General features: G+C 57.7%; 1 protein-coding gene across 4 annotated transcripts in view; it reads left to right on the top strand.

Moving 5' to 3' along the window:
* The window catches only part of ANO1 (anoctamin 1), a 176,258-nt gene that overhangs the window by 141,337 nt on the left and 11,146 nt on the right, over positions 1 to 23,775 (top strand). For 2 of the 4 annotated variants that reach the window (XM_077115425.1, XM_077115424.1), the window contains 11 exons: positions 2,114 to 2,196; positions 3,881 to 3,892; positions 4,491 to 4,562; positions 6,520 to 6,597; positions 7,541 to 7,615; positions 11,274 to 11,475; positions 11,864 to 11,975; positions 12,744 to 12,801; positions 13,961 to 14,061; positions 14,727 to 14,872; positions 18,406 to 18,558. In XM_077115425.1, the coding sequence (XP_076971540.1) occupies positions 2,114 to 2,196; positions 3,881 to 3,892; positions 4,491 to 4,562; positions 6,520 to 6,597; positions 7,541 to 7,615; positions 11,274 to 11,475; positions 11,864 to 11,975; positions 12,744 to 12,801; positions 13,961 to 14,061; positions 14,727 to 14,872; positions 18,406 to 18,558 (1,092 nt within the window). The remainder of the gene's footprint in view (positions 1 to 2,113; positions 2,197 to 3,880; positions 3,893 to 4,490; positions 4,563 to 6,519; positions 6,598 to 7,540; positions 7,616 to 11,273; positions 11,476 to 11,863; positions 11,976 to 12,743; positions 12,802 to 13,960; positions 14,062 to 14,726; positions 14,873 to 18,405; positions 18,559 to 23,775) is intronic. The other 2 variants (XM_077115427.1, XM_077115426.1) reach the window with 1 other exon arrangement.

The raw sequence follows: 23,775 nt of genomic DNA, 5'->3' as shown, positions 1-23,775 counted from the left end.
AATGGATGGATGGGTGAGTGGTTGGATGGGTGGGTCATTGAATGGATGTGTGGGTGGTTGGATGGATGGGTGAATGGGTGGATAGATCAATGGGAAGAAGGAAGGAAGGAAAAAAGGAGAGTTGGAAGGAAGGATGAAGGAAACGATGGATGAATGGATTTCCTAAGCCTTTCTCAAGCTCTGGCCTGGGAGATGGCTTTGTGATTGCACCTTGGTCCTTTTCTACAGAGCTTCTTATGCCCTCGGAGGTGTTCACCACGGAATGGCCACATGTGGGAGACTTTGTAGTGCCCAGACCTATATATAGTCTGTGGCGAATTAAACGATCAAGCAAGGCAGCAGATTGGAACCGAGGGCCAGGCTTGGAAAGTGGGTTGAAGTGTGCATCTGAGGAGCTCAAGTGTGTATCCAGAAGAGGCAAATTCATGGAGACAGAAAGTCCTCAGAGGAGACCACATTTGTTGCTGGGAGGGTACAACGTTTCTGTTTGGGATGTTGGAAACATTTTGGTGATGGATAATGATGGTAACAAATCATTGAGAATGGACTAAATGCCCCTGGATGATAGGCTTAAAACCCGTTAAAATAGAAAATTCTTAGTTATATATGCTTTACTACAATAAAAAAGAAAAGAAAGGAGAAAATGAGCCAAGTCACGCCCAGGCTGTGAAAGGGCCCACGTGCCAGGTGGCAAAGTTCAGCTTGAGCCTTGCAGGCCTCAGCTCGCTGGAACATCATCCTTCTCTGTCCTCCTTTGGCAGTCCCAGCGTGTGCCTGCCCTGCCCGCAGGGAACTCTGGCCTGGCCTGGCACACCAGGAGATGGGGGTGAAGCCTGTGGTTCGGGGGTGAGGGGCAAAGGGGATGAGTCTGTGCTCAGGTGCCAGCTGTCTCCATGAATGTGACCCCAGGTGTGCACATCTGCCAGGTTGGGCAGACGCCGTGGCCTCAGGGGAGGGACGGCCCGTCCAGCAGGGAGGCTGTACAAGGAAGGAGTGGGTCAGAAACAGCGGCGCCCCCCTGGTGCCAGCGCATCTGTTTTGTTTTGCTTTCTTAAAAAGAAGCAAGAAAGTCAGCATTTTTTGGCAAAATGTCTTTATTTTTAGGCCTGGCTGAGCCAAACAAGCTGTATCAGTGTATCGTCTCCCCGCCTGGCCACAGATTGTGACTTTGGCTCCAGTCTTAGTCCTTGTGACCCCACAGTCACCTCCAGGAGATGGTCCCCCCTTTGTATGGACTTTAAGACATTTAACAGCACAAATTGTTAAGAATGTTAAGAATGCCTGGGTTCAAATATCAGCTTCCCTGCTGCCTCACTATGTGACCTTGGGCAAGTTACGTAACCTCCTTGTTCCTCGGTTTCCTCATCCACAAAATGGAAATATAAAATTTTCTACGATAATAACACATATTATTATTTCCCTGGTAAGAATAAATATCTGTGCAGAGGGTCGGTTGCCTGCAGTGCTTTAGGTTGACCCTGGCGTGGCGTACAATCAGTTTCGAATGCCACATCGGCTCTGAAGTCGCAGTTGCCCTTGGGCACAGCATTTTTGCCCCCAGAACCTCAGGGTCTTCGATGGTAAATTTGTGGGTGAAAACAATCCCTCTGCCATGGGGCACATGAGGATTAAATTAACCAAGGACCGTGGAAGCTGGGCGCCGGGCTCTGGTTATCAGATGCGGGCTGATGAGCAGGGCATAGGGTGGTCTGGGGGGCATGTGGCATCGAAATGGGGAGACCCTCCCGGGCAAGGGTGAGAACGACCGGGGTGGGGTGCTTTTCTGGTAGGCCCCTGTGCCCTGAGCCAGGCGAAGAGCAGATCGGGACCCAGTTCTCCCCAATCCCGTTGCCTGTTGGGTAACCATGGCCCGTGCCTTGATTTCCCAGTGCCTCGGTTTCTCCCTCTGTAAAATGGGGAGCATGGCTGTCCCTCCCTCGTGGGATGGGCTGGGAGGGCTGAAGGGGCTAAATCACATCTCGTGCCTGGCCCGGCATGTCCCCCTTGCTCACTAAATGACCGGATGACCAGGAGCGCTGAGCGTGTCCGATGCCCTTTGACCTCCCGGGCACCTCCCTGGCCGTGACCCTCGGGTTTTCCTCTCGGCCCGCAGCTGCCACCTTCATGGAGCACTGGAAACGGAAACAGATGCGGCTCAACTACCACTGGGACCTGACGGGCTTCGAGGAGGAGGAGGTCAGTGGGTTTGGGGACCCCCCCCGCACACCGCCTGGCCCCCCACCCTGCTTACATCCAGCCCCGTGGGAGCCCGAGGTCATAGGGCGCTGGGGATCCAAAGCCAGGGCGGGGAGGCTCCGTCCCTCTCGGCCCACTTCCCCGGTGTGAGAAACACCCCCGGGTGCCAGGGCGGCTGAGTTGTTTTTGATCTCGTTGCTAGCGGACACCATCTCGCCATACCGACCTCACATGGCCGGTGGGCTTTGGGGTGAGGGGGGTGGGGGGAGTGAGTCCCCAAATGTGGCCACGTGTTAGCCCAGGGCGTGCCCGGGAAGTGGGAAACCCCCTTTCTAACCTAGAGGGAAAAACCTTCCAAAGGAGAGGGAAACCCAATGCGGACCGGTGGCTGTGCTTCCCCCTCCTGCCGATTCCACCAGGAACTCCCCATCCCAGCAGGGATGGGAAGGAACAGTGGTCACAGACTCAGCCCGGTGCAGATGCGTGGCAGCCGCCGCATTTTATAAACCTCCCTGTAACATTTTAGTTGCAGTGTGAAAATCTCACCCCTCGTTTTTATTTTTTTTAACACACTCACTGTATTTGCCACCCAGTCTGGTCTCTCCTGGGGCTGGGGTGGCCCATCACTTTTCAATCGTGAATCCCATTGTGCCGACTTCTAACATCATAACGTCAATTAGAATACAAGAGGCGAGGCAGCTGGGGAGCGCCTGGGTGCTCACAGTGTCCTCGCTGTGTGACCTGAGGCAAAGCACGTAACATCTCTGGGCCTTCCTACCTCACCTCTCAGATGAGGTGAAGACCCAGGCGTCACCTAGAGGGCTTTGGGCCCAGTAAAGGTGCACGTTTAGAGCCCAGTGGGTGCTGGGTAAGCCTCTCAGCCCTCCACAGCCACTCTTGTCTCCAATCTACAAATGGAGAAACCGAGTCAGAGGCCAAATGCCCATGGACTCCGGCGTTTATGGAGCACAGAGCTCCGTCCCCCTGGTTGGCTCAGCCGCCCGCCCGAGGGGCTGTTTCGTGGATGCTGTTTCAGTTAGATGGGATCCCAACAGAACAAAAAGCAGCTGTCATTTTTATTATTTTAGAAGATGATTTAGAACGTCCTTTCCATGTGGTTAGAGGAAAATTGGGGTGGAGGCAGTGACCCCTTTGTTCAGCGCTTGGGGGACCGTCCTTGACCTGACCTTGACTTGGAGACATGATTTTGGGGTGGTGATCAAAGCCAGTGGGCACGCAGCCCCAAGGGGCCTGGGTGGGTTTGCACGGTGAACCCCACCCCCACCCCTCACCCCCACCCATCGGCCAACCACTTTTTGGAGGTAAGAGCCTGAGATGAAAGGGGCCCCCTCTTCACGGAGACCTGGTCTCAGGGTTACTGCTCAAAATACCTGCAAACCACAGCAAAAGGAAGCTTCTAGGATTGGGCCCCGGCTGTGCTCCTTAACTGAGTCTGAGAATTTCCATCCGCCACCACCCCGGGAGTTTCCAAAAACGAGAGCTGCAGAAGCAGCAGCCTGGCTGTCAAGCATCGACGGCTTCTCAGGAATCGTTCCCCGTCCTGCACTTATCACCCTTCCCGCCCTTAAGAAAAGTGTGTTTAGGAGACGTAGCCTGTTTCTTAAAAAGCAATATGAGTAACGCAACCTTTTTGTTTTTGTTTTCACTTTTTGGTTTGCTGAAGGAGGCTGTCAAGGTTTGGAATTGTTTGTAACTCCTCTCTCTCTCTCTCTCTCTAGCTGGTTTCCCTGGGAGAGGGCCCTCCTCTCGCACCTAATCCATCTCCTTCCACGCGGGGATCCCTGCTTTCTGCCCCCACCTCCGGGTCTCTCTTTAACCTTCGTTCTTCCGTTCCAGTGCCCTCCGCTGACCCGCTCTGGGCTCCCCCGAGGCCTGCCACCTCGGTCTGCCCGCGCTTGCTGACACTCACTGCCGCCTCTTCTGACTCCCCCTGCACCTCGAGGGAATGTCTGGGGAGCCGGTTCATGGCTGGGGGTTCACAAGGAGGGACAGGGCTGCAGCGGGGGCGTGGGCAGGGGCTGGGGGTGCTGCAGCCTGCCTCACACTATCTGTCTTGGGTCCAGACCCTGTGTCCTTGGCAAGGGGCTGGGTTCCCGAGGACGGAGCATCCTGGATGGACACAGGGGTCCCGAATTGCAAACACCGCGAGCAGCCAGCTATGAACGGTCCCCGGCTTCCCACCCCCACAGGGCTGCGGGGCAAAGGGCTGGCTGGTTTGAGGATCTACAGAGCACACCGATGAGGCCTCCAGCCTGACTTGTTCTCTTTCACAGGATCATCCCAGGGCCGAATATGAAGCCCGAGTTTTGGAGAAGTCTCTTAGGAAAGAATCAAAAAACAAAGAGGTAAGGTAGCCGCTTTGCTCTCCTACAGTAAAGCCTGGTGTGTTTGCCAACAGCGCAGCCCCAGGGTGGCAAACCTACCCCAAAGGGACCAGAAAGGACGCATTTTAGGCTGCAGGAGACCATCACCGCTGCTCGGCTCTGCAGCGAGGCCGTGTGCTGATAAAACGTAACTCGGCCCGTGGGCTGTTTGGGGGATGCCGATGTAGATTTAGCTTCTTGATGTCTGCTGGGAGTCATCCCAAACTTCAGCAGACATTTCCACAAGAACTGTGCAGCCTGAAGCTTTTTCTCGGCATACTTTATCACTCGTGTCCGCCCCATGGGGTAAATGTCACAGAATGAGACAGAGGGATTTGCCAAGCTAAGGTCCCTGAGCCAGGGTCCAGGTAATCCTTTATCACTCTTGAGATGACGAGAATGAGAGAGAGATGCGTTATTTTGTGCCATCTTAAGGCCATCGTCATTTTATAAATTCCTTTCTCGTTCAAATCAATGGTCTTACCGTGATCCCGGCCTGAAGCCTTACACACCTCTAGGGGGGCTTGGCTGGTTTTTAGTAGTGGTTTCTGACGTGCGCTGGGATGTCCCAAAGCCACCGCCGTGTCCTTGCCGGCCTTTCACGGAGGCTGGGGGCGTTGGGTCAGACCTCGTGGGATCCGGGGCACTCGAAGGGCACTATTCCCATGCTCGCAGCTCTCGCTGCCACTTTGCAACTTCAGCCTGTGGACAGGGCCAGCCCTGACTTCAGACTTTCCTTGTCACTGGGTCATGCAGCCAGAACTTGCCGGGCCAAAGTTCCCAGGGAGCGGAGGGGTGCTTCCGGAAACACCCGCTCGGCCTCCGTGCCCCTGGCACGGGTAACGTGTGAAAGTCCCAGGCCCAGCTCAGTCCTGTGGTCGGGAAGTCGGTGCCCCCTCGTCAGCTCCCTGTTGGAATCACAGCAGAGCTATTTTCAGAAGGAAATAACCACAAAGGTACCAGCCGTCACCCTAAAATAAAGAACATCTTTTTAATTTAACCAGTTAGAACATGCACACGCCCAAGTGAGCACTGCCTTCTGTGCAGTCGCCATGTGACCTTGAACCCGCCTGGTAGCCAATTTCCTCCTGGTAATGGGAGAGGCTCGGGCGCTGCCACCCCTGAGCCTCTGCAGGCTTCCCACTGGGCTGCAGAGACCCCTTTTCAGGGCGCAGTCCCACAGCCCCAAGCCTCTGTTGAGGTGTCTTGGGAATCAGCATCCAACACCCAAGACAGTCCACCCCCCTGCCTGTAGCTGCTCTCCAAAAGCGAGCATGCATGGATATTTCCATCTTTCCCAAGAAAAGAGGGCCGGAGACAGATGTCACATCCCATGAGGTGGGGGTCTTACCCAGGTCTGCGGCAGTCTTCTGGGCACATCCCAGCAGAGGGGGCTCTCAGGCACGTGGCACCTCCGTCTTCACGATGAGGGGTGGCAGGGTTTGGTTTCCAAAGGGTGATGGTGACCCCAAGCCCCGTCTGATTCCAACGGCCGCATCCTTTAATTTTCTCCTCTACTTCACTTTGTCGTAGCTGCTTTGAGCTTTCTATTTTGACCCCAGCTCTCGCACCCAGTTAGTCTATAAAAAAAGAGATTCCCCACTGAATTGGCACGTCAGCTTGTGCCTGGGGGTATCTTCCTTGGAGTTGCCCTAAGATGCTCACCAGCAAACTGAGCTTTTGTATCATCCATGTCATTCAAGTGGCAGGGACTGCCCAGGAGCTGAGCATCCCTGCTCTTCCGTCTCCGTTACCTTCGCGGCAGCCTTTCCATTAGAATCTGGGTCTCTGCCATCTCTTCCTTGTTTAAAATGCCCGGAGCCTGAATCCGCCTTGGCGCGGGGCCCAGCCCTGGGTGGACACGTCCCCGTGGGGTCGCCATCTGCCGGCCCCTCCTTGGCCTCACCCCGCGTCCTCTCGTTCCCTCCATCGCCCTCAGAAACGCCGGCACATCCCAGAGGAGCCGACAAACAAATGGAAGCAGAGGGTTAAGACAGCCATGGCGGGGGTGAAATTGGTACATTTCCATTTTGGGGGCAACTCGGGTCTTGAGTGTTTGCCGACCATCGACGTTGATTGTGTTTTTTCCTCCACAAACACCAACTGTCGCTGTTCGTTTTTGTGTTGTCTGTTCACACTCACCTCCATGGGTATTTTTGGTTTTTTTGTTTTTTTGGTTTTGCCATTCCCTTGCACCCAGGATGCGTGCCCTGCCTGTCACCGCATGGCTTTGATGGTCTGGGGGGTGGGGAGGGGGCAGCCCTGGCTTGATTTGGAGCTTGTGAAACACGCCTGTCACTTGGGTTGTTTGTCTTTCTATTAACACGCATGCGAGCTGCTCCTGGACAGGTGCCTCCTGTGCATACTCGTGGCCAGTCTTCTGTGACATAGGACACCCATTTTCCTATTTAAAAATCCACCGCATTCTTGAAGCATCCCACGGTATCGAGCTCCTTCCCGAGATTTCCCCAGGACAAGCAGACTTGGGGCCCCTCGAGCGCTGGGGCCACGTGTAGCTGTCACCCACCGTGGATGTGCCGAAAGCAGCGTCTTAGCTTGCCTTGCTAGTTGCTTCTTTCAGCTCGCTCTGGAAAGGAAAAGTTTCTATTGCGGTCAGGGTGGCACATGGCAAAACACATCATATCTTCAGGATGAGACTTCCAGCGCCCACGAATTCCAAACAGAGATTCTCCAAACACAGGGTCTAGCTGTCTTTAGGAAAGCGCTTGCCCACCCACAGGGGAGACACATGTTTGCACAATCGTCATCGCTTTTTTCACATGAGAGAGAGCCCCGGCGCTTCTCTGAAGGGCGGGCATGTGCAGCCCCCTCGCCTGCAGACGCCTCTGTGACGTCTCTCTGTGTCTGTTCTCCGCCTCGTTTGCACACTCACGCGCACGTGCACGGATATGCCCTCCGCGGTGGTCCCCGCAAGTGACGGGCGTCGTTTCATGTTGCAGACGGACAAGGTGAAGCTGACCTGGAAGGACCGTTTCCCAGCCTATTTCACCAACCTGGTGTCCCTCTTCTTCATGGTAAGCCCCAGGACAGGTGCGGGCGGAAAGGGACGCAGCGAGACACCCCCCCACCCCCGATGGCTGCAGGGCTCGCCCAGCCCCGGGCCAGGGCATGGGGGCCTTGGCATGGTGGGCGATGGGGAGGGGGGAAGGAGGGAGATGCCCCCACCCCTGGAATCATACAGGGGGAGGGGCCGTGACCCCCAAGGGCGCACCACCCGGCCTGGGGGACCTGAGACAACCCAGGTGTCCCCAGCACACGCCTTAAGGGTTATGTGCCTATGGAAGCAGGCGTTTGAAAGACAAAGTACGTCATTCAAACCCAGGACGTCACTGATGTCATTATTCCAGAGCCAGCTCAGGAGTGCCGAGGGGCGCGGTAAATGAAGGTGACACAAATGTCACAGAAGCGACAGAAATCCAGGCACTGCCCGTCGGGGATTGAAGGGTCCATAACTCTGGCCTCCCCGAAGCTGCTGGCTTTAAATCCCCCAGCTGACACCCCGCTCATGGCTTTCTTAGGGATTTCAGTCCCAAATGGAGCCAACCTTCTCCCCGCCAGGCCCCAGCCATGCTGGCTGTGCCTTTACCTTCCCCTCCAATAGTCAGACCTGCAGTGGTCCCACTGGAAATGACCACCCCCTCTCCTGGCCAGGTTGCACCCAGCCACCCCCTCTCCCAATCGGGCTGCACCCCAGCCACCCCCTCACCTAGCCAGGCAGTGCCCCAGCCACATGGGCTCAGGGCGAGCAAGCCAGTTCCGAGAGCCCCGTGGGGGCTTCTCACCCGGTCCTCGCAGCTGTCTGCCCTAATACCAGCCCCTCCTGCTGATGGGAAACTGAGACTCCGGGAGGCTGTATCCTCTCCCAAGGCCACCAGCTGGAGGTAGTGGAGCCGCAATGCCAGTAGGGCAGTCTGCCCGAGAGCCCCCCATTCTGAACGTGAGACCAGTGAGGCAGGAGCTGTCAGGGTTTTCCTGACTGAGCAGGACACTGAGTAGTTGAAAGCGACAGGGGAGAGGGCGTCCTTGTCACAGGCAGCACCCTGGCTGGTACAGAGAAGTCCAGAGCAGGGCAGTCTCTATGGTGGGGGCCCCCCCCACGACCTCCTCTGTGCCTTGGAAAATGGGAGCGCTCAATGCGGCCAGACGGGCTGCTGCCGTGTCTGAGTGTGTCAGCCTGGAGGTGGGGTCAGCCTCGTTTTGAAGGCCCTGACCCTCCCCTCCACCTTTGCATGTGCGCAGCTTCTCCTCTCTGGGCAGGCACCAAGCTTGGAGCTGGGGTACCCCAAGCCGGAAGCAGACCTGCCCCTGAGCCTCCCCAGGTCGCCTAGCAGAGAGAGGGTGCCAGGACACGGAGACTCAGAGGCACACCGTTTGCCCTGAAGTTCAGGAAAGGAGGATCAGTGTCATCAGCAGAAGGACCAGCAGGGAAAGGAGGGAGATCAGCTGGGCCCTCCCAATACGCCATGGCAAGGGATTTAGTAAAGGGCTTTTCAGTTCTGTGTCACTTGAATGGCATTGTCAGGAGTTCTTTGTTGCTACTGTAATGAGAAGCAAGGAAGTAGGAAGGCTAGGGCTACTCTGGTGACTCCAGAATGTTCCTTTGGAGCTCCTGCTCACCCGTCCTGGGCATGGGACCCTCTTGGTCACAGTATGGCTGCTGCACCTCCAACATTGCATCAGCTTTCCAGGCATGAGGGAAGAAAAGGGCCAAGGGAAAAGAGATAGGTGCCATCACCTCTTGATCACATCACGGTTGCTGCATCTCCAACATCACGTCTGCTTTCCAGGCTAGGGGAAAGGGGAAGAAGGGCCAAGGAGAAGCAGCTGGCTGCAAATGAAGTCTTCTTGAAGGAGCTGTCCCCTTAGACCCGCCCACAGCTTCTGTGCTGGGAAATGGGTACATCATCCCATCCAGCCAAGGCGGGAACCTGGGAAAAGGATGGAGGGATATTGGGCGGGGAACTGGCAGCCCTCAGCACCTGAGCTGCCCCTCACTTCCCAGCCCCCCACGTCCTGGTAGCCCCCTGCTACGAATCAACACGTTCGTGGGATTGATGACCCACAAAGAGAGGGCTGCCTCTCCCACTCAGGGGGTTCACTCGCTGAGCGGCCCCCGACCAGGCCTGTCGCGTGCCTCCTGGCTGGACGTGCGGGGCCTCCTCGCTGAGTCACCTCCCGCGGCTGGGCCGCACCTCTGCAGGCTGGCACCAGGGCTGGGGCGCGGCCTGCTCCAGGGAGGGAGGCCCCTTGGCAGGAGCAGGGGATTTTCCGAGGAAAGCCCTTGTTCCTGGAGTGCCCGCCCAACTCAGGAAGGGCACCCCACACCCTTCACTGGGGTGTGGCGTGGGCCACCCAGTCCCTCCTGCACGGGCTGAGCTCTTCAGGGTTAATGGCCTCAAATTTCTTAGGAGATTTCCAGGTCAGCTGTGGCCAACCTCTGCACAAACAACCCAGCCCCTCTCCGAGCAGTAACCCAAGAGATGCATGTGGCTGCCCGTCCCTCTCTGGACTGTGCTGGGAACCACATGGGGGGAATCCAGCAGGACAGAGCCCACCCCCTGCTCCCCTATATAGGCAAACACATGATAGCCCAGTAAGGGGGTGCTCCTAGAGAGAGGCCAGTCCCAGGACACCACGGAGCCTGAGCGCAGCAGGCTGGGGGCCACGTTGGGTGGGAGACCCGACTCTGCCATGTGCTTGCCACTTAACCACCTCCTTCCATCCTCACTGAGGTCCCAGGATGGGGGATTTGTGGCGTTTGGCACCACTGGGTCCGGGGGGGCAGGGCGGGGCAAGGCAGGGCTGGACTTTCCTGGTCGCTTTGGGGCCTGTAAAGAAAAGGAAGCCAGACTGACAGACGGCCAGACAGTTCCATCTGGAACAGAATTAAGGCAGCCTGCACCCCACCCCAGGCCCTCAGGTAACCACCAGCCCGAGTTTGATGGAATGTTCCGGTCCACGGTGCAATGGACGAGATGAGGGGCTTGCTCTCAGGGTCAAGCCAGCCCCTCGGGCTGTGGCTCCAGGGCAAGTTGGCAGAGGGGACCCAGCCAGTCTCTCCCAGCCAGATGGCAGCCCTGCCTGCCCACCCCAGGGTCGGGATACCCTCCACCCTGCCCCCACCCTGAGCAGAGAGCCATCCTCTTCCATTGGTGGGCGGGGGGTTGCTTCCACTCAGGTTCACCCCACGTCAGGATGAGAAGCCCCTGCCTGGTGGCTGGCCTGCCCTGGGGGAAGCCGGGAGAGCCGCTGGGCCGAGCAGCTCCCCCTGCCCGATACTCTGCAGGGACAGACAGCGGGTGGACAGAGAGGGCACAGGTTTGGGCCCTGCAGTGGGCAGCTGTAGAAAGACCCAGGGACATTCGGTGGGCCGTCCCGTAAACCCAGCTCATCAGCTGGGTGACCAAGGCCCAGCTACCTAACCTCTCTGACCCTCAGTGTCCTCTTCTGTAAAGTAGACCTTTGCACCTAATCCATCCATTCAATGTGAGTTACCGTGTGTGGAGCACCCGGCACTTGTGGGTGTTCCAGAAGTAGCAGGCCCTGAGCCTGGAGACGCCCGCTTGGCTTTGAGTACTTCTGCCCTGGGGCACGCTGGGCCGAGGGTGCAGCAAAAGGAAGGTCCTGGTGAGGTCCCAGGTGGTCCAGGGTGCTATCCCTCCCCACCCCCAGGTCGCGGTGACCTTCGCCATCGTCCTGGGCGTCATCATCTACAGAATCTCCACGGCTGCCGCCCTGGCCATGAACTCTAACCCTTCCGTGAGGTCCAACATCCGGGTCACTGTCACAGCCACCGCCGTCATCATCAACCTGGTGGTCATCATCCTCCTGGACGAGGTGTATGGCTGCATAGCGCGGTGGCTCACCCAGATCGGTGGGTGCCATGGCCAGGGCAGTGGGTGTGGGTGTCCAGGGGGCCCAGTGGGTCCAAGGGGCAGGGGTCGCTGGAAAGATGTTCCAGGGGGACAGTGATCCCTAGGGGTCATTTGGGGCACTCCAGATGAAGCCTTAGAATCAGGCAGCCCCGTGGTTGTGACCCCCCTGCTGGGCAACCTTGGGCCCATCGCTTGACTTCTCTGAGCTTGGGCCTCCTGGTCTGTGGATGAGGAGTGTGAGCGCCATCTCCCGCAGCCTGGGTGAGGCCATGAGGCCATGCACGCACGGGAATTAGCCAGCACCCGCACCCAGACCAGGCTCGGGGCACCTCCGCGACGGCATGGTCACTTCCATGTCCGCGGCACCATTTGTCTCCCCCCTTCTAGAGGTCCCAAAGACCGAGAAGAGCTTCGAGGAGAGGCTCATCTTCAAGGCTTTCCTGCTGAAGTTCGTCAATTCCTACACCCCCATCTTTTACGTGGCTTTCTTCAAAGGCAGGTAGGCACTGCTTCCGTTAGGCCTCTCCCCAACCTGCTCTTCCCGGGGCCTCTCCAGAGCACCCGAGCAGCGGGGTCCCCAGCAGCCATGCGCCCACACCCCTGGTGCAGCCTTGAGGTGGGAGGCCGGGCCCATCCACCAACACGTCCCCCCATCACCACCCCCTCCTGAAGCTGGCAGATCTGATCTCAGAGCCTCTTCCAAAGTCTCCTTTCTCAGCATTGTGTGATTTACACGTGCCACCCAGGGTCTTGGTGCCCCCCAGGGGGGTCCTGTCCACGCTGAGAGCGTCCCCAATGAAGCAGGCACCCGCAGAGCCCCACCCCCGCCCCACACATCCCGCAGGGAGCCCCTCAGCACCCAGGGTGGGTGTACCTTTTGTGCCCCCCGCCCTGCTCCAGACTGTCCGAGGTCCCCAGAGTGGTTCTGAGGTTGCTGCCATTGGGGACAGAAGGTGCCCTCGTCCTGCACCTGGAGCTGGGGGAGGGGCTGGGTAGCAGCTTGGGGGGGCTCTATTCCCTTCCTGGCCGCCTCCTCTGTCTGCCTTTGAGCCTCACCGTGTCCATCTGAAGAAGTTAAATTTCCTCTGGGTTTGGGAAGCAAATGGATCTTCCACCATTGGGGAACTCCTGTGGTCTTAGATTAAAATCAGACAGAGAAAACCTGTGAGCAGACGCTCCAGGCTCCAGGCTCAGCCTCGAGGGACGGAGCTGAGCTCCCAGCCTCAGGACTGGGCCCCCCTCTAACGCCCTCCCCTCATCCTTTTAGGTTCGTCGGGCGCCCTGGGGACTACGTGTACATTTTTCGTTCTTTCCGGATGGAAGAGGTAACGGAGAGCCCTTCCCTTTCCAGCGGCCCCTTCCGTTTTGCTTCCCCAGTCTGTCCACGCAGTGAACTTGGGAGAGGCAAACGATCAGTGCTTGTTAAACGAGTAGCCTCAGTTCCTTTCGCCCTTGGAATCCTGGCCTGCCCTGCTGCTGGTGCGATGGGCTTTTGCCAACCTTTACCATGTCCATATAGAATCACCCTAAAAGGATAAAGTCTCCTCGGTGTTAACGAAAGGAAAAAGTTATGCCCGGTTTTATTTCACTTTTATTTCCTGCAAGACCTTGGCTATTTCTTGGTTTGGATGAGATGAATTAACGGGAAGAAACAGAGCTTAGGTACTTTGTAAAAAATGTATTTCATATTGAAACGCCCGCCTCCCCACCCTCAAACACGGCGCTGTGTTTGGTTTCCAAGGCTGGAAGGGACGTTGGCTTCAGCTCAGCGGCGGGCTTGGGGAGCGAGTCAGCCGCCTCTGCTCTGAGTCACGGCACAGGGACGACTCAGCAACCTCCACCCCCAACCTGCAGCTCCGCCAGACCAATTGCTGGCATTTCTTGACCCTGCAGGGCCCTGTCAGTGGGTCAGGCCTCGGGGTTGGGGTGGGCTTCAGGTACAGGATGATCTGGCTGTCTGGGGCACAGCCACCAAGTTCAGCCACCTGAGCTCAGGCCCTTGAACATCCCAGGGGCTTTGCAGAACAAAATAAAGCAAAGGGCATCATTGCATTGTATGAAATGGCAGGTCTCCAAGACTAATTTTCTTGGCATTTTATACAAAGTTTTGCTCCGGATGCAGGTCTTGGTTCAGCTGGGCCCTGGGATTTACCACACCCCTTGTCCCTTGGGCTCCCTGCATGCGGACGAGCTAAGCTTCTCGCCCACAAAAGTCTGTAGCTGTCACATGCCTGCCCAGCCCCGGCCTATGGGGGCACAAGCCACAGCGGTGCAGGGGTGTCCAGCCTCAGAGAGGGGCCCCACAGAACCTGGAGTACGCTGATGGGGTGCAGCGGCCGTAGCAGAGGAGCCCCGGGTTCCAGGCCTTTGGCTCCCGGATCTGGGCTCCTGTTCCGAGAGCCCGAAGGAGGCGGGGGCTGAGCTGGGCCCCGTGGGGGTGCAGTGGCCTCTCCCGGCGCCCGCTGACCGCAGCTGTCCCCGCAGTGCGCACCCGGGGGCTGCCTGATGGAACTCTGCATCCAGCTCAGCATCATCATGCTGGGCAAGCAGCTCATCCAGAACAACCTGTTCGAGATCGGCATCCCGTGAGTCTGGGCCGCGCGGGGGCGGGGCGGGGGCGGGGCCGCAAGGGGGCGAGGGCGGGGCCGCAAGGGGGCGGAGGTGGGGAAGCCGGGGACATCGAGGCAGCCAGAGCAGCCGGGGCAGTCGAGGCAGCTGGGACAGCCGGGGACGTTGAGGCAGCCAGGGCAGCCGGGGAATTCGGGGAAGTTGAGGCAGCCGGGGAAATCGAGGCAGCCGGGGCAGCCAGGGAAGACAGGGCAAAAGTCACCCCTACACCCCGTGGTAGACTCGGGGAACTCCTGGCTGGGATGCCTCCCTGCTTCCCACACTGGCCTAGCGGTGGGGACTGCAAAGCAGGCACTTCCAAACCCACACACCAAGCTCCCTAGGCTGGTCAGATGGAGAATCGGGGACTCTGCTTTGTGACCTTGTACGCTTCAGAAATCCACGTCCTTTCCCCTCCTTCCCGGTGGCTCTCTGGGGTCAGGGACACACTGGACCATCTCCGGTGGGTCCTACCCGAGTGAGATGATGGACGGAGAAACGCTCGCAGCGGTTTAAACCACTCTGGGCGATCTCTGCCTAGTGGGGCTCAGAGAGCTAGAGACGCGGCTTAGAGACGCCAGCGCTGACCCCGCACGCTCCTTCTCCCGCAACCCCACCCGCCGGGGCGCGGCGCTGCTTTCAGGAAAATGAAGAAGCTGATAAGGTACCTGCGGCTGAGGCGGCAGAGCCCCAGCGACCCGGAGGAGTGCGTGAAAAGGAAGCAGCGCTACGAGGTGGATTATAACCTGGAGCCTTTCGCGGGCCTCACCCCCGAGTACATGGAGATGAGTGAGTGGGGGCCGCGGGGCCGGGGGGGCCTCGGGAGAGAAGCCAGGGGCTGCGGGGCGGTGGGGGCGGGAGGGGAGCCCCCACACAATGCCCGGCACCCTCCAAAAGCACCGAGCAGAGTGGGGGGTCAGGGAGGGGACCCTGACCTGAGGCCGGGGCTGCGGGTGGTCCCCTCAGGGCAGCTGCGTCACCTGGGCATGGGTACCGTCCTGACGTGGTACCTGCCTTTTTTTTTTACTGTCCCTTGGTTACATCTTTAAGGTGCATGTTAAAAAGGGAGAAAAAAAGTTGCCAAGTATTTGTCAGCATTCAGCAAACCTGTCTGTAAGCCCGTTTGCAATGACTGGTGATTTTTGTTTCATATTTGATTTTTGGTGCAGTTTTAGGTTTGCAGAAAAATTGCCCTGGAAGTGCAGGGAATTCCCCCGTACCCCTTATCTCCCCAGCTCAGGGTTTCACCTCCAGGATTGTTGGGGTGCATTCACTACAATCATGGAACCGATACCCCTGATACATTTTTAACTCAAGTTTGCAGTTTATAGCCGGGTACGCACTCTGAGTTGTGAGTTTTGTGGGTTTTGACACATATATAAGGTCATGAACCCACCATTACAGCTTCCTACAGAACAGTATCCCTCCCCCCAAAAAGCGCCCTGGGTTCCCCCATCCACTCCCCTCCCTTCTCCTTCCCCTGTGACAGTCACTGATGTTTTTTAACTCTCTAGATAGTTTTGCCCTTTCCAGAATGCCACGTAGCTGGAATCATACCATCTGTGGCCCCTTTGGATTGCCTTCTGCCACTTAGCAATGTGCTTTCAAGACTCCTCCTGGTCTGAGAGCCAGCTTATTTTTTATCACCGAATAATGCTCCATTGTGTGGCTGGGCCGCAGTGTGTTCTCTGCTCACCCGTTGAAGGACGTCTTGGTTGCTTCCAGGTTTTGGCTGCTGTGTTAAGGCCGCTGTCACCACTTGTGTGCGGCACCTGCTTTTCCACTCTGCTCTCCTCCTCCGCTCCTTCTCCCTCACTCCCCAGCACCTCCGCCAAACTCCAGGGCCCCCCGTGGATCTTACTTCAGGGTCACACCTCATGTCCCCTGCCAGGCAGTGAGCTCCTTCCTCACCTGCGGGCTCGCCGTGGCACCTGGCACACAGCAAGCACTCGGCAGAGAGGCGGGGAAGGAGCCTGTCATGACCAATCCTGTTTCAGGATGGGAGGATGTGGAGAGGGGGCACGAAACTCTTGGGCATGGGTTGAGGGTGGGTAAAGGGCAGGTGTGGCCTACCCCTGGTGGCAGATGAGGGCTGCCACCCTGCCCTCATCTCCTACCCCACCCTCCTACCTCCCTCACTCTGCCCACACTAACCTTGCTGCCCGCCAATTGTGCAAAGCACATGCCTGCCTCAGGACCTTTGCATCTACCACCTGCCCTTTCTGGGATGCTCATACCTGCACACTCCCTCTCTCCCTTCCACCAGGGCACTGCTCAGAATGTCCCCTCCACAGAGGGCTCTTCCCTGACCACCGTGTCTGAAAGGACAGCCCCTCCCCCACCCCAAGATGTGGCACTCTGCCCTTCCCCCAGCATTACGTCTCCAATCACCAACCGCCGTCTTCTGTCCTCATCTGTTTTCTGTCCATCTCTCATCAGTGGAATCAGAGCCCTGTGAGAGCTGGGCCTTGTTTCTTTACATTGTTATTTGTTTTCCCTTTCTGCCCTCCACTGCCATACCCCCTGTGCCTAAAACATAGCCGAGTACACAGTGGGTGCCTAATATGTGTGTGTGTGTGTGTGTGTGTGTGTGTGTGTTGAGGAAATGGTTGAGGACATGAGGTCAGGAAGACTCATGTGGAAAGAGTCCCAGCGCATAGCACCCTCGGCCACTGAGGGTGGCTTAGTTAAAACGCTCGTTCTTGCGCCTGGGGTGCAACCCAAGACTGCATTTTTAACAAACACCTGGCCAGGCTCGGCAGGCCTGAGAGCAACTCTGCATGGGCGGCTTGCAGACAACCCTGGAGGGCGGGTGACCTCGGGGGACCCACGAGCTTTACAACCAGCTGCCCCCGAGAGCTCCCCCATGCCGGGCTGCCCCTCACGGCGTGGACCAAATTGCTCCAAATGAGTTGCCCCCAGCACCTTGCCGTAGATGCAGAAGGAAGAGAATCTCCCGACTTTAAAAACAGGGAAAGGGCTGCGTTTGCATGAAAAGTCTGTGCACGCCTGCCCCTGCGCCCTGCTGCCAAGGGGTGGGGTGGGGCGGGGGCATCCCTTCCCCTGCACCCTGCTGCCAAGGGGTGGGGTGGGGGCGGGGGTGTCCCTGCCCCTGCGCCCTGCTGCCAAGGGGTGGGGTGGGGGCAGGGGCGTCCCTGCCTGTGACGGGCACACTCGAATTCCAGCCCCCTGCCCCTCTTGGGAGAGTAAACCCAAGACTGAGCCACTTCGTGCCTGCCTAAGAAACCGGTGGGCACTGCTTCGGGGTCCCTCCTGGGCTCCCCCTTTTGGCAAAATGAGATTCCCGGAGGAGGCTGTTCCTGCGTGCCCAGATCCTGCCCCACCAATACCCACCCTGCACCCCCACCCACCCGGCACTCAATTCTGCACCCCAGGATTCCATTTGATCACCCCTGTCTCCCTCTTTTCCTTGAGGGTGAACTCAGAGTGGGCACCCGGAGGTGGATACATTGGGAGAAAAGACCCAACTGGGCATGCCCCCCCGCCTCCAGCCCGGTTGGTGTCTCCGGGTTCGCCTCCACTGCCCCATTTTAGTGGGTCCAGAGCAGGCAGTGTGCCAGGGAGCAAAAAAAACTGACCCCGGCCACTGCGCCCGCTGCTTCAGAGTCCGTGCAGGCCCCAGCCTAGAGGGGTGGCTTGCAGCCGTCTTCCACCCTCCACCCACCCCGAAGCATCCCAGGGTGCCCACGTGCTCACAAAGCCCGCACTCAGCCCGCTGGGCATGCGGTGACTCTCTGCCCGCTTCCTTGTTTATGGCTTGGCTCCGGGCTCCTGCTGTGTGGTTCCTCAACCCGCCACTCCTTCTTGGCCACCTGCCCCGGCCCACTGCTTGCAGCCTGACCCCAGGCTAAGGGACTGAGGGTCCTCGAGGCCGATGGAAGGAAGTCCTGCCTCCAGCATTCACACCCCACCCCATCCCTTCCCCGGCCAGATTCAGGCCGGGCCTCTATGCTACTGGAGTCTTTTCTTCCTATTATGGGTCATTTCTTTTCATCTGATGTTTGATAAATGCTTCCATTATACAAAAGTCAAACCACCGAGAGGTACAGGGTGAAATTCAGAATTCTCTCTTCACCCACTCCTGGCCTGGGGGTCACACGGGGTCACACGGGGTCGCAGTGGGTCCCTCCCCGAGAGCGTCTCTGGGCATCTATCTGCAGGTGCATCCGTGCAGGTGGGCACACCTGAGGCAGGGCGTTTGAGTTCAGGGATGCGTGGTAGGTAGGGCAGGGGGGTGCCCTGCCTTCAGGGTGGGGGGTCATAAGGACGGTGCCCACCAGCTGCCCTGGCTCTCTCCGCAGTCATCCAGTTTGGTTTTGTCACCCTGTTCGTCGCGTCCTTCCCCCTGGCCCCGCTGTTTGCGCTGCTGAACAACATCATTGAGATTCGCCTGGATGCCAAAAAGTTTGTCACTGAGCTCCGAAGACCGGTGGCCGTCAGAGCTAAAGACATCGGTGAGTGAGCGCCCGCACCTGTGCTGGCTTTGGGGAGGGGGTGCTGCCCTCCAGAAGCTGCAGCCAGAGTCGACAAAGGAGGCCAGGCACAGGTCTCCCCGCCAGGGCCTCTTAGCTACGTCCTGTCCTGGGTGGAGTCCCAGGGGCGCTGCTCAGGTACCCCAGGCCCCTTACTCCCACTTGACCTCTGAAGCCCTGAGGTCTCTTTGCCGCCAAAGAACTTCCACCAAAAAGTCAGTCTTCCAGGTATCCAACCAGCTAAACAGTCTGCTGCGGGAGGGGGTCCCAGAGATCCCGTGCCTCTCTGGGGGTTCTCTCACCCCCACCAGAAACATTTGTGTGCCTTCGACACAGAACTGGACAAATGCAGCAGACAGTGTTAACTGCTTTAGCTCTTAGCAATTGCCTTCCTACATAGTACACCATTTCATCATTTAATGTTCATCCTCCCCCCCCCCCCCCAAAAAAAGGGAAAAGGCGGAAAGCAGCCACCTTTTATAAATGAAGGAAAAGCATTCCGGGTCACTGCGTGACTTGCCTGGGCGTGGGGTTGAGGGGTCAGAGGTGAGACACAACTCAGGGTTTTAAACTCCAAATCGCTAGGTGTGCCTCAAAACGTGCATATTTCAGGTCAGCGACTCTCCAGTAGTCAAAGGTGCAGTAGACTTCCTCGTGGGGTAGTAAGAGGCATTTAAGCAGAGAGGAATGTCCCCAGAGGCATTTAAGCAGAGAGGAATGACCACCTCATCCAGGAGTGATAACGGATGTGGGCAGACTGAGCAGGCAGGGCTCGAGGCCCCTGCATACACCTCGACCAGAGCCAGCCCAGCGTGAGCAAGGAGAGGCCTGCTCGCCCTTATCTTAAAGTAAAAAAACTGAAAACCCTGACCCAAATTTCAAGGCAAGAAACAAAAACCATTTTTGCTGGAACTGCATCTTGAAAATGAGATGGGAAATTGCGCAAATACATTCATCTCATCTCATAGTCAACACAATTCTGTTAACACAGCAACTTTGCACTAACTCTTAGAATAAACGAAGATTGAATTACGGGTTGGGAATTACCTATCCTTTAACCAAAATAAAGATAGCATGCCAACTGCTAGGATGCCTTTGGGTGTGACTTCTAAAGCAGCCCAAATATAACACTGCAAAGATGTTGGGAGGCTTCATCAGTCTTCCCAGGCGCTCCTCCAGCCCTTGGAGTGCAGGTCATCTCGTTGGACATCACCCTGGGGTTATCCCGTCCTGGTCAGTGTCCCCTGGCCAGCTGGCGCTCCCTGGTCCGTGGCCTGCCCTTTCCCTTGGAGCCAGTCCTCCCCCACCGGCCTCTTTTCTCCACAGGCTTGGCTTCTCCTGCTCTTTGCTGCCTCTTAGGTTGAACCAGATGGAATTGCCAGCTGCACAGGCCAGGCAGGGTCAGGCATTGGTCATTTCATCCGTTCAGCTGCAGCTTCCTTGTCCGCAGGGGGAGGCCACGGGATCTGGCTTTGAGGGACCTGGGAAACTTGGTGGTGTGCAGGGAAGGACGTCCCAGCACAGGCTCACTGATAAGGGGCCAGCACCTCGCCTCGAGTTTGGACAATGGCTTCCCTAGGCAGCCTTGTAACTGGGGATCCAGATAAGGAAGCTCAACAAGCAGGCACCTCCTACCAGGCGGCCCGTCAGGCTTTGTTTACAAATTCCAAAAGTTTAAAAAGCTGAACTAGCTGACCCTCCAAAGTCCCTTCCAGCCCCCAGCATCTCCGAGCCTGCCTCCTCCGTGGTTGTGGGCAGGGCCCGTGGCCCAGATTCCCGAGAAAGCTGGTAGCTGCAAGACTGGAGCTGGCTGGGACCCTGGGAACTGCTGTGGTGTCCTGCAGGCGCCATGCTCAGCATCAGCAGGTGTTTTCTGTGAAGGACCGGACAGTAAATGCTTGACCGCTTTTGTGGACCAAGAGGCAAAGGCCTCAACTCTTGAGCACCTGTTCTCACCAGAGGCTAATAACCTTTCATGCATTTTTTCTTTTTAATTTTTGCACTTAAAAATGTAAAAACCATTTTCAGCTCCCGGGCCATAGACGGGCAGCAGGCTGGGTTGGGGTTGTAGGTGGTGTTTGCAGATGCCCCCCCTTGGCCTGGCTTCTCAGACGCATAGCACACCTGCTCAGAAGCTGCATCTGGCATGTAGCTTTTCCCGGGACATTCAGCCTGTTGGGTCCTCCGAGGAGCGGCGTGAGGGAGCTCGGGAGAATCCCCAGTCCCCACTTTCCACGTGGGAAGACCAAGGCCTGGGGGTTACAAGAGCTGAGCCAGAAGGAGATAAGGCAAGCCCACCGGCCCCTGCTCCGTGCCCACCCCCTTTCCTGTCCTCCTCCATGAAAAGCAGTTTGCTTCAGAACACCTTCCACTGCCCACTTAAGACCCCTAAGGGGGAACACGGATGGGGACAGCTGGCCAGACGCCCACCCCCCCGGACCGTCCTGAAAATTCCAGAACTGCCGGCCAAGTGGCAGAAAGAAGAGTGTAGCTTCCTGCCCCCCGTTCCTCACAAAGGCTCAGTTCTCGGGAGCGCTGCTCCCCGAGCTGTGTCCACGTTGAGCATCGTTTGCTTCGTGAAGCTCCAGCTGTTCCCGGACTGTCGCATCCTAAAAGCTTGTGAACCCACTGGAACGAGAAGAGAGCCATGCCGTCCCATCTCCCGGCTTCCAGCAGGTCTGCGTGGGTACCAGCTTCCCCCACCCCCAAAGCAAGACTTAGACAGGGATGTTTGGTTTCTTTGCTCCTGGCTCCACATTTTCCCAGTTATTACAGATCAGCTGTTCGCTTCCTGGTTCCTGCCTGGCTTGTTGTGGGCATAACCTGCCCTTTTTTTCATGGGTTTGTTTATGGGCTGCTTAATTATAATCTTTCGTTGAAGAGGCTTTTGTATTTCTCCTGTGATCTGTGCAGGGCCACCGAGCAGGCACCCTGAGGGGACAGAGGGCCTCAGTGACCCCCATGACCTGCACACCAGGGGGCCGGAAGTGACTGGGGACAGCTCTGCCATAAAGTGCAGTTGCCTTGATGGCCCCACCCTGGCCATGGAGAGGGAGGCGCAGGGCAAGTCGCTGCAGGGACCCAGCCCCTGGGCGTGAGAACCAGCTCCTGCTCAGCTCTGGCTTCCAGATCTGATATTTTTTTTGCATGGACAGGCACCAGGAAACGAACCCGGGTCTCTAGCACGGCAGCCGAGAACTCTGCCTGCCTAGCCACTGTGGCCTGCCCTCCCAGATCTGATCTTTAACGTCAAACAGATGTGCTTCCCACTCACGCCTGCACAGTTGAGGGGCTCCCTGGTGAAGGTGCCTCAGCCTGCTGTCAGCTGCTCGGTGCTGTGCATGGGCAGGCCTGGCACTTTTGCCAAGAACCTAGCAAACTATCTCCCCATCGTGTTCTTGGAAATGGGACTCGGAGTCTCCTAGGATGGTCTTGAAGGCAGGTAAAAATGAGCTAGCTCATGGATGCTGGTGGTTCAGTGGGAAAAGGCTTGCCTGCCATACAGGAGACAGGGGTTTCATTCCTGGCCCATGCACCCTCCCCCTCCTCCCCCCTCTAAAAAGAGCTAGTTCCCCCTGGTGACATTTTCAGAAAGGAAGCCCAAAGAATTTTCCAGAAGAGCACCATGCCCTTTCACTTATAGATCATTTGGGGGCTGATTCTCACTCTTGAGTGTGCCTCAGGGAGGAAAAGGCAGGTTCCTGGGCCCCACCCCAAGAAATGCTGGTTCTCAGGCCACAGGTGGGTTCCCAGTGTTGCATTGAATTTCAGTGGGTCCCCTGGATTCTGAGCTGCATGGCACAGAGAGCCATCAGCCTGGACAAGAGACTTTGCAGGACCTGTGAAGACGGGCCCATGCCAGGCTCTGGGGCGGCGATGTGAAGACACTGCTCACGGGCCCACCTCCCCTCTGCTCCCGCCTCAGCTAACTGCAGACCCATCTCCCCCCTGCTCCCGCCTCAGCTAACTGCAGACCCGTTTTCTCCCTCTTCCAGCTCCCACATGGCCGTTGTGCTGAGCTCAGGCGGGGAGCCCCCGGCGGGCACCCCAGTGCCCCGCGCCCCACCTCGGAGGTCTCACATTCAGACCCGGGGGGCCAGGCAAGCAACAGCACAGGGAAATGTCCTGCCCGGCCACTGAGCAATGCGTGTTCCCATTTTCCTTGAAATGTTCAGCCCTCTCTGGACATATGGCTCTCCACTTTAATCGGGAGCTGGGTTTGGACAAATATTTCGCCACTCCTAAAAGGAGCACAGAGACCAGCACGGTAAAAAGGGACTTTAGGGCAGGCCAAAGCCAACCCACACCCACACCCCGGGGGGCAGAGCACAGGGCTGCAGTGCACGACCAGGCCTGGAGGGGGCGCACGGTCAGCCACTGTCAGCTGTCCTGTGGAAACAGCAGAGGCAGACTTCCAGAAGCTGCAAGTTTAGGTTTTTTTTTTCATGTACATCACCCCGATTTGCAGACATCGGCTAGCACTTTTTAAGTTGAAATGCCACGCAGCCCAGATGTGGCCCACAGGCCCCCATTTTGCAGCCTCCGCTCTGGCTTGGCAAACCTGAAGCCCACCGCGTAGCCTCTCACTGCCTTCCTGCGCTCAGAGAGTCGCTCAGCAAACCTGAGTGCCAGGCAGCAAACTAGGCCCAGAAGACACATGGCTGTGAGCTCACAGCCCCACCCCGGGGAGCTCCGGATCAAGGGACGCTGGCGCGGAATTTGCCTCCATGAACAGTGGGCTTAGCAACGTGTGCAAGTGTTCACTTTTTAAGGGTGCCTCTCAGCTCACTCACCTTGCAGTGGGCTTCCTCCCAGACCCAGGACAAGTGCACACCTGTCCTGTGTGTGCACGGCCCATGGGACTGTCCCCGGCCTGTGCTCGCTGGGAAGCAAAGGGGAGGAGCAGACAGAGCCGGGATACACTTCTCGTCTTAGTGGCGTGAGAGCCCTCACCCCGGCTCAGGGTCAGGGGACTTCCCGCACACCCACCCGAAGTGGGTCTGCAGCCGGCATCGTGAACGCGTGGGACTGGGGAGCCTTCCCACACCAGCCTTGGAGGCTGTGCCCGAGGTTTCTAGATAGGAGAGACCTGATCTCCTGCGGTCTCTGCAGACCACCAGCTTGCACCCCAAAACAAGGGCAACGAGGGAGGTGCCCCTTGGCTGCTGGTGGCTAAGGTGAAAGCATGCCTGTGACCTC

Source organism: Tamandua tetradactyla, chromosome 9 (genome assembly GCF_023851605.1).
Source record: "Tamandua tetradactyla isolate mTamTet1 chromosome 9, mTamTet1.pri, whole genome shotgun sequence".
Taxonomy (NCBI): Eukaryota; Metazoa; Chordata; class Mammalia; order Pilosa; family Myrmecophagidae; genus Tamandua; species Tamandua tetradactyla.
Note: the sequence above shows the minus strand (reverse complement) of the source record. Positions and strands in the feature narration are given on the sequence as shown.